General features: G+C 38.7%; 1 protein-coding gene across 1 annotated transcript; it reads right to left on the bottom strand.

Annotated features, from left to right (window-relative positions):
- Positions 1 to 503: 503 nt before the first annotated feature.
- LOC131997964 (gustatory and pheromone receptor 39a-like) lies at positions 504 to 1,460 on the bottom strand. Its single transcript, XM_059369894.1, has one exon. The coding sequence runs from the start codon at positions 1,458 to 1,460 to the stop codon at positions 504 to 506; it is 957 nt and encodes a 318-aa protein (XP_059225877.1).
- Positions 1,461 to 10,667: the final 9,207 nt, after the last annotated feature.

Raw genomic sequence — 10,667 nt, 5'->3', positions numbered from 1 at the left:
TTGATAACGGCCCGTATTTGGGTATAGCCAAGAATATAGTAAAAGTGTATAATTCAATGGGTTATTACATATATCGATGGTGGTGTTTATCCAAAGATAGGCACATCTTACCATGATGCGTTTTTAATAGCTGTCATTTAATTATGAAAAGAAAAGTTTTTTGATATTTTTGAAATATCGTTTGAACTGGTAATACTTCGTGTCAGCTACCCTGTAAATTTTGTGTACCAACATGTAACAGAAGTTTTTATTACTTTTTTTTAAGTATTTTTTTTTTCCTTATTTTTATTTCAGATCATCTAAGCGCTTAGATCAATTGATGGACTGTGAAAGATGTTTATGTCGGTAAGTTCATAATTTTTTTTATAAAGCAAAAGATTGGTGGATGTGCAAACGGTTAATTTGTAGCCACTATTACGAATATGCCATAGATTTTATGTTTAGAGAAAATTTCAGAGAAATTTTGTCTAAGAGAAAATCTCACAACTTTTTTGGAATTTTGTTTAATTTTCTTTCTTCGATTGGTTACTCACCTCAGTTGTTAGTCCACCACACTTCGACATCATGGCAAAAATGACTATCCATGGTATGCTCCAAAAGCTTGAAACCACCGTTGGCAAAATGATGGTCCACACATCCTTGTCAATGTGCAACCTCAAAAGCCTCACAATTATAAGGTATGGCCCTGAGGGAGCCATCAGTATAATGTAGGCAAAAGTCAGCAGCAACATTAGGCCAAATCGGCGATTAAGATCCTTATAACAAATCACCAGCAAACGATTTCTCCGTTCTATTATATGTTGGAGATTTCTCAAATTTGCACAATCATATCCCTTGTTAGTACAGTCACATAGTTGAGCATTTAAATGTTTCATGGTCAGCATAATCATGCGGACTATGCTAACATATAGCGAAATGATAACTCCCACCACCATGGTGAAGCTGAAGTGGATAACAATGAGGGACACTTTGGCTGTCCACATTTCTACAGCTTGCACAAAGCTGCTTATGCAAACCAATAGGCTCAGTAGTGAGATTTGCGCATAAAGAAAATACTGGCGGCGACAAGATTTCGCTGATGCCTCCCCTTGCTCGCATATGTCATTGTAGTAGTGAAAGATGTCCTTAAGGAAGGCAATATTTCTTGAACGCGTTGCATAAAAATACACATAGAAACAGGATATCATTAGACTGCTACATGCAAAGACCAGTATCAAGTGATGATTTCCTATCTCGTTGAAAATGCCAATATGAAAATCCTGAATACAGATGCAACAATAGATGAGAGTGGAAAAACACGTTAGCAGCACAATGAAAAGTTTTGTTTTGGCCTTTCTTTCATGGCTGCTGCAGCAGTCGATGTCCAGGCGTTTGCTTGCATCCTGTAGACAGTCGCAGCATACCAATCCTAGGATATTCATCGTTTTTATGTGCAAATACAGTTCCGGATACGTAGACATGTCAGTAGTTACTGACCTAACGCTTTGGGGAAATTTATTGACGCGCTAATACGCTTAGCTAAATATAAGATGTAATAAATAAATAATTATGTGTACTGACTTTCTTGTCTTTCGTATGACGCACTTAGCTATCGATGAAGATTGCTGATTTCATGTTTTCATTTAAATGATAGTTATAAGTCAATTTGTTGCACGTGTCTTTCAGTGAAGTTGTGGTAAATGAAAGTGTTTTCCAAGGACACAATTGCTGTAAAAATTTTTCTGAAGAAAAATGTTTTCAAGAAAAATTTTTTTTAAAGGCGAAAATTCGACGAAATTTTCTCAAAAGAAAAAAATTTATATGTTGTAAAATTTATATTAAATTTTTTCTTACGATATAATTTAAACAAATCTTGTTTTATATAAAAACTAGCTGGACAGGGCTCGCTCCATTGCGCTGTGTTCACTCTCTTATTTTATCCGAGCCCTATAAAGTCACGTCAAGAAATTAGTCCTGTTTGGGGGTGCTGGTACGGTCTTTCAGATATTTCGCCCCAATGTGGATATTATATTGGTGCTCTTCTCCCAAATGCCTTTAGTTGGAGCCTTATATTGCTATGATCGGTAAATATGTCCGGTATGAGGGTGAGGTGGATCCTCATTTATCAGATTTGTGCTCTGGTTTCAAATATTTTTCATTTGAGTCCCATATTTTCATTATTGATTTATATTCCATTTGTAGGTGGGGTGGCCCCCTAGATATCCCCCCCCCCTAAATAAGGATACAAATTTCTGTACTTGAGTTATCATAAACTAAATTTCGCTTAAATCGCCCCACCCTTCTCCGAGATCTGGCGTTTTTGAAAATAGGGTAAGGGGAGGGTCCGCCCATTAAAGTTTGGAAGTTAGATCTACTTCATTCTCCTGAATTTGGTGGTGGATTGGAGCAGCCAAACCCTTTGACCCGAAAGTGGATATCAGATTCGTACTCTACTCCCAAAAACCACATTTAAGCTACATATTGCTATAGACGGTATATATGCGTGGTGAGGCGACCATAAAACAGATATCAGATTTGAGCCCTCTTATTTTCATAATCCAGATATACGTCCACTTTAGGGGTTATGTAGGGTATGGGGGCCACCCACGCACTTAGCCCTGAAAAAATATCAGCATCGTCCTCTACTCTCAAATTTCTTTTGTTTGAGCCCCGATAGCCATTGGTTAAGGGGGAGGATATGTCAGTACATATGTCCGGTTTGACCTTGGTCTCAAAATTGGATATCCAATTCGTTTGCTAATCTCAAATGACTTTCATTTAAACCCCTTTGGGTATGGGCCTTAAAAACAATCAATATCGAGCTCCACTCTCTTTAAGACCCGAATTGTCATGATGAGTAAGTACGTCCCATATGGGACCATAGACACTTTCTCAAATATTGATATCAGATTCGTGCTTTACTACCAAAGACCTTTTATTTGCTATGGTCGTAAATTTGTTCTCTTTTGGGGGGTGTTTTTGGGGAGGGGCGGCCCCCCAAACACTTGGTCCCACATTTGGATTTCAGATTCGTATTCTACTCGAAAATACTTTTCATTTGAGTACGATATTGCCATGGTCGGTACATATGTCAGATTTAGGGGTGTTCTGGGGGTTGGGGTGGTCCCCCAAACACTTGGTCCTATACTTGGATATCAGATACGTTTTCTACTCTTAAATACTTTTCATTTAAGTCCCATATTGTCGTGATTGGTCAGTGTATATATTTGGTAGGTTTTGGGGGTGGGGCGGCCCCCTAGGTATCCCATCCGAAATATGGATACCAAATTTTTGTTTTTAGGGTACCATAAGAAAGCACACAAAATCGCGCTAAAATTCGGGTAAAGGGGAGGGTCTGCCATCCCTTAAGATATAAAAAATGAGTACCCTATTTTCACCACGGGTCCATAATGCACCATCTGTGAAAATTTAAAGAAAATCCGTTCTGACATTTTTGATACAAACAAACGAACACAACCATAAGATGGATCCTCGAAATATTGATCGTGTACACATAAAGTATATATTTTGATCGTCTCGACATTCTGAGTCGAACTAGCCATGTCCGTCCGTCTGTCGAAATCACCATAGCGGTCGAACGCGTAGAGCTAGTCGCTTGACATTTTGCACGGATACTTTATATTGATGTAGGTCGTTGGGGATTGCAAATGAGTCATATCGGTTCAGATTTGGTTATAGCTCCCATACATAGCGATCTCCCGATTTGACTTCTTGAGCCCCTGGAAGCTGCAATTTTTATCCGAGTTTGCTGAAATTTTCCGTTTACTTCCATTTTTTAGGCGAGACGAATCTTTTAAGTTACTGTAAACAACACAAATTGCGCTCGTATGTCTAAACGTTCTGAGTACGTATAACCTCAAAAGTGTCGAGCATTCGCTGTCAGTTGTAAAAAGCAACCCTCGAGTTACTGAGTGCTGTCCGATTCAAATTTTAAGCTCAATGTTAAATCCGAGTTCGAACGGCGTGCCGCAGTGCGACACCTCTTTGGGGAGAAGTTTTAACACGGCATAGTACCTCACAAATGTTGTCGGCATTTGGAGGGCATAACCACCGCTGAACATTTTTGCAGATGTTCTCGCCAGGATTCGAACACAGGCGTTCAGCATCTGAGGCGGACATGCTAACCTCTGTGCTACGGTGGCTAAGTCTAAATTAAGACAATTTAATAGGAAGTCATATAGTAATTTAAAGATAACTACAACATGATGGATAATGTTAATTTAGCGCCATCTATTAGCTGTTTATAATTGGATCAACGCAAGCACGAACAAAAAGAGGGCAGAGTGACCAAAATTGATCTTATAGCATTTATCTTTGTTATGATAACCTATCGGCCCTTTGAATAAAGAAAAATAAAATATAGGAATTTAATTGCGGTTGTTTGCGGAATTATTTTTTAACTTTCGGACCCTAGGACGGGCCTTTACAATAGGTGTTTTAAGTAGTTTAAGTGTCAATCTTTGCCATAGTAAAAATAGATACAAATGCAACAAATTTCTGTAGAAACAAGTAAAAAGGCGTTAAGTTCGACCGGGCCGAACTTTGGATACCCACCACCTCGGGTATGTACGTAAACTACCTTCCATCAAAATCCGGTGAAAATTGCATACCTTATGCCCCATAGCAGTTATATAATTAATTTAGGAATTTAATTGCGGTTGTTTGCGATATAATTTTTTAACTTTCCCATCCTGAGACGGACTTAGATTGTTAAAGTGCCTAATCTAAAGAGTTTGAAGAAAAAATCTGTAGAATTAAAATGTTGTCAACATTTTTATACCCACCACCGAATGATGGGGATGTATTCATTACGTCATTCCGTTTGCAACACTATAGATCCATTTCCGACCCAATAGAGTATATATATTCTTGATCAGCGTAAAAATCTAAGACGATCTAGCCATGTCCGTCCGTCTATCTGCTACAGTCTTTAAAAATTGAGATATTGAGCTGAAACTTTGCACAGATTCTTTTTTTTTTTTTTGTCCATAAGCAGGTTAAGTTCGAAGATGGGCAATATCGGACTATATCATGATATAGCCCCCATATAGACCGATCCTCCGATTTATGGTCTTAGACCCATAAAAGCCACATTTATTATCCGATTTTGCTGAAATTTGGGACAGTGACTTGAGTTAGGCCACTCTACATTCATCTTCAAAATGGCCCAGATCGGTCCAGATTTGGATATAGCTGCCATATAGACCGATCTCTCGATTTATGGAACTTGGACCTATAAAAGGCGCATTTATTGCTCGAGTTTGCCAAATTTTCGCTCAGTGAGTTGTGTAAGGCCCTTCGACATTATTGTGTAATTTGGCCCTGATCGGTCCAGATTTGGATATAGCTGCCATATAGACCGATCGACTGATTTAGGGTCTTGGGCCTATAAAAGACGCATTTATTGCTTGATTTTTCCAAATTCTGGCTCAGTGAGTTGTGTAAGGCCCTTCGACATTATTTTTCAATTTGGCTCGGATCGGTCCAGATTTGGATATAGCTGCCGTATAGACCGATATCTCGATATAAGGTTTTGGGCCCATAAAAGGCGTATTTATTGACCGATTTCGCCGAAAATTGGGACAGTGAGTTGTATTCGGCTCTTCGACAACTTTCTGGATTTTGGCCCAGATCGGTCCAGATTTGGATATTGCTGCCACATAGACTGATCTCTCGTTTTAAGGTTTTGGGCCCATATAAGGCACATTTATAATCCGATTTCAATGAAATTTAGTAGAATGACTTATGTTAGGCTTTGCGACGTACATGTCTTATATGACTTTTACTTATTTGACCACTCCATAAGGGGAGCCAAATTCGACACGGAGAATTTGATCCAAATCGGACCATATTTCGATACAGCAAAAATTATGCATTTTTCACCGAATTATGGTGGTTTACATGTATACCCGAGGTGGTGAGTGGAACTTTTTTTTTTTTTACTTGTTGAATAGCAATAAGACACATTATTCGCGTGGTGTAAATGAAGGCTCAGCGGAGCTGGCCGGGCTCAGCAATTCTATGATATAAAAATTAAAGTTTTTCTCTTTGTTTTTGCGTATAGACTCAACAACGGCTGAACCGGTTTTCATGAAATTTTCGCAAATGGTAGAGTATGGCCCCACAACAGGGCACTTAATTTTTTTTTTTTTGTATCCGTATGGGATCTTAGAGGTGGTCACACCGATTTAAGCGAAATTTTGTATGTCCTGTTATGGTAACCAAAAATCAAACAAAATTGGTATAAAACTTTGGAGTCAAATAACCTGGGAGTACGCCCAAGCCCAAAATCCACCCAAATGGACATGTTTGCTGAGTGGGGCTATATTAGTATCAAATGAAAAGTATTTAAGAGCAGATTACCAAGTCAAATGGATATATATGCCGAAAGGGATAATATGGGACTCAAAAAAAAATTAGGTTAAATTCCCAAGGAACTGGCTCCACGACAAAAGTATGCCCTAAATGGGCATGTATACCGAACGGGACAATATCGGGTTCTTATGAAAGGTATTTGAGAATTAAATACGAAAATAAATAATTTTAAAATGCAGATCATTTTAAAAAGGGGCCACAAACACTTTATAAAGTATATAAAAGTTTCTTTGAAGAAAAATATTCTCTAAAGAAAAATGTCTGTGCAATTTTGTCCAAAGAAAACTTTAATATAAAATTTTCACATATGGCCTTTTTGTACACATATGACCTCAAGCCGAACTAACTCCAAGAAATAAAATGTTCTCATAAAAATTGCTATAAAATTTCTAAAAAGAGTAAATTTGCTTGAAAAAAGTTCACGTTTAAATCCTCCTTTATAATTTACTTTGCACTCTTACCTCAATTGTAAGTCCACTGGATTTGCACATTTGCACAAAAAGAATCATCCATGGCATTATCCAACCGCTTGTGATTATTGCCGGTATAAGAATTTCCCACATATTTTGTATGAAATCCAATTCTAAAAACTTCAAAAGCACCAGATATGGTCCCGATGGTGTCAACAGCATAATGTAGGGCACCGTTAAAAGCAACAGGAGACTAAATCGACTATTCACACCTTCATTACAAATACCAATCAATTGATTTCTTCGCTGGATGATATCTTGAAGATATCTTAGATTTGCACTTTGATTTTCCATAGTTGCAGCCGCGTTTAGTTCTGCATTTAAGTGTTGCATTGCCATTATACAGATCCTTACTATGCTCACATACAGGGAAATGACACTTCCCACCACCATCATAACGCAGGTGTGAAGCATAATAAGGCACAATTTGGCAGTCCATACCTCTTGCCGAAAGCATATGTTATTAACCATGAGACTAAATAGGGAAATTTGTAAGTAAAGAAAAAATTGGCGGCGACACGGTTTGCAATTTTTAGCTCCTCCTCTTTTGCATAGGTCATTGTAGTAGTGTAGGATGTCCTTCAAAAAGCTGATATTTCTCAAACGTGCCACATATAAATAGCTATAGAAACTTATTACCATAAGACAGCCGCAGGCAAAAAGCAGTATCGCATGCTGATTTCCCGTCTCCGTAAACATGGGTATATAAAAATCATCGATGCAGGTATACCAATATGTCAGCATGATCGAGCAGACAAATAGAACGACGAAAAGCTTAGCTACGGCTTTTATTTCATGACTTGGAAGTGTGACAATTTTCAGCTGTTTATCCATGTCCTGCAGACACTCACAAGAAATTAGACCAAAGAAATTCAATGTTTTTAAGTGCAAATACAGTTCTGGATGGCTAGACATGGCAATAGAAACTGAACTTATGTTTTTGGTAATTTAATTGAAGCACAATTATGTGTAAACAAATATTTGGTCAATGAATAATTAAGCGACAGAACAGGGTGTCGCATTATTATTCAATAAGTAATCAATGAGATGGTTGATTTCCTTAAAATGTAATTGAAAAGTTTTGTGTTTGTTTAAGTACAACGAGGACCACAACAAGGCGCAGAGTGGGAACGTCATGGTGTTTCGCAGTACTATTTGGTCTAAGCAAAGGCGAAAGGGCACAACAGGACTTTAAGCTACATAAGGCAGAGTTAAGGGCTTGTTGAAACAAGACTCATAACAAATTTTAGATGAAATTCTGCAGCTTCATGGGAGACTCATCCTGGGTTTTCTCATCTATTACGATTGTGTACATTTAGAAGCCATGAGAAAGTACACCGATAATGATAATTTTGAAAAACAACAACTTTTGTTGAAAAATCAACTACGAAATTTGTTAATTTTTCTGCAACAAATCAAATCAAAATTTTAGCAACCCAAAGAACAAATTGGGTGCCAGCAATCAAACACTTAGCAAGCCAACAAATAAAATGTATTCTCAACAACTAAATTTGTACATAGTTTGTTGAACGCAAAACAGTTGAAGAATATTTGTTGGTGGTTCCTAGATTTCATAGAAAGGAGTTATGGCTTGTGGTTCATGAATTTCGTTTCTTCAACATTAAGCACCGTTCTCACATTAAAACACGTTATAGTAGGCTAGGTTAACTTCAAGTGGCAGTCTGCCATTAGACTCACTTTGAAGATTTCGTACAGTGTGATACCACAGGAAGAAGAGAAAGAAGTTCCTACCGTTAAATCATTTATATCGGCCAACAACTTGCAAATGTTCGAGATGTGAACTTAAATAAAACAAGTTCTCAAAGAAATGAGAATCTAAAATAGAACTCGTTTCTGACTGCCAGTGTGGGACACACACATCGCAGATGTTCTATAGTCTCTTCTTCCTTGATGTCCTCACAGCTTCGGCAGAAGTCGTTACTGACAACCTTCAGTCTGTCCGCATGTTTTCCGATCAGTCAGTGACTTGTCTGAGACGTCTGTTCATACCAGCGAGGGCAAAGCGGTAGACCTCTTCAAGTCTAGATTGGGCCAAATAGTTTTGAAATGTTCACAACCCCCTTTGTTGACCATCTATCATTCATTCGCCTTCGTGCCTGATCTTGAAAATCCAGCTTACATGTAGAAAGGTAATATCGTTATTAGCCAATAAAGAATATGCGCCAATAGCGATATTGCCTTTTTTATCGAAAGTGTTTGAGAAAATTGTTCATATTCATGACCAACACTTATTGTTTGACCTTCAGTCAGGATTCAGAGCTAACCACAGCTGTATCACAGCACTAATGGATGTATTAGAAAATATCAAGAATAACATTGACTCCGGAGACATTGCATTTCTAGTTCTGTTGGATCACTCGAAGGCCTTTGGTTGCGCAAATAATGCTATACTTTGTTCAAAACTGAGGACACTGTTTCACTTTTCTGAGACTTCCATTCGACTGATCCATTCTTACCTGAATCTCAGAACCCAATATGATCTGCAATCAAATTGTCTCCACTGCACTCTTTCTCAAAAGAGGTGTTCCTCAAGGCTCGATTCTTGAACCCCTATTTTTCTCTATGTACATACAGGATCTTCAGAATCATAAAACACACTCTAATTTCCTTGTTTATGCTGATGACGTTCAGCTACACTTTAGTAGCCCCAAATCTGATATACAATCTAGTATTGCCTTGCTCAACGGGGACTTGCTTAATGTTCATGTTTGGGCGAACAACAATGTTTTAATCCTAAACCCTTCAAAGACAAAATGACTTATAATAAGCAAATCAAAACTCGACCTCAATCATGGCATCGTATTGAATAACCAAATAATCAATATTGTTAAAGATGTAGGTTAGGTTAGGTTTAAGTGGCAGTCTCCCATCTGACTCGCTTAGACGTTTTTGTCCACTGTGATACCACAGGAACAGAAGAAGGAAGATGCCTTCTAGTTCCCACCGTTGAACCATCCACATCGCTTTAAAAAGCCCAATAACTTGCGAATGTTCCCATCCGCTAAATCGGACAGGTTCTCAAAGAGAACCTAAAGTGGAACATCTTTTGACTGCTAGTGCGGGACACAGAAGGTGTTCTAAAGTCTATTCTTCTTCGATGTCCTCACAGCTTCTGCAAAAGTCGTTGCTGGCGAACTTCAGTCTGTCACCATGTTTTCTGAATAGACAGTGACTTGTCATGACGGAGACAATGACTGAGACATCTGCTCTAGCCAATGACAGCAAAGCAGTCAATCCCATAACAGCCGGTTGTACGTACCGGATTGACCCGATGAAGTCCTTCGTCGGCAAGGGCTGCCGACTCAGTGTACAACACACTGCTATAACAACAACAGCAAAGCAGTAGACCTCTTCAAGTCTAGGTTAGACCACATAGTTTTGGAATGCTCACAGTCCCCTCCTTGTTACCATCTTTCACTCGTAGTCCTTCGGGCCTGGTCCTGAAAACTTAGCTTACATGTCGCTAGAGACATACCCACAGATTCCAGTTCCCCTGGAATGTGTAAGCTAGCTCCTGGTCTCGCAAGCTCGTCCACTTTAGAAATCCCTGGGATATCTCTGTGGCCCGGCTCCCAGCACAGATGAATTTTGAACTGTTCAGCCATCCATTGAGATATATGCGCCAGTCGAGGGTGATTTTTGTGTTCAAAAATACGTTCTCCAGGGATTTAATGGCTGCCTGGCTGTCAGTTATGCCCGTTGTCGTAATGACATTATATCTAAGCCATTTCCCCACTTCTTTTATAACAAGAATCTCCACTTTATACACACTAAAGCGGTCGGGTAACCTTCTCGAAATAT

The sequence above is a fragment of the Stomoxys calcitrans genome, chromosome 5 (assembly GCF_963082655.1).
Source record: "Stomoxys calcitrans chromosome 5, idStoCalc2.1, whole genome shotgun sequence".
NCBI lineage: Eukaryota > Metazoa > Arthropoda > Insecta > Diptera > Muscidae > Stomoxys > Stomoxys calcitrans.
The sequence above is the reverse complement of the archived record's forward strand: the minus strand, read 5'-3'. Positions and strand labels throughout refer to the sequence as shown.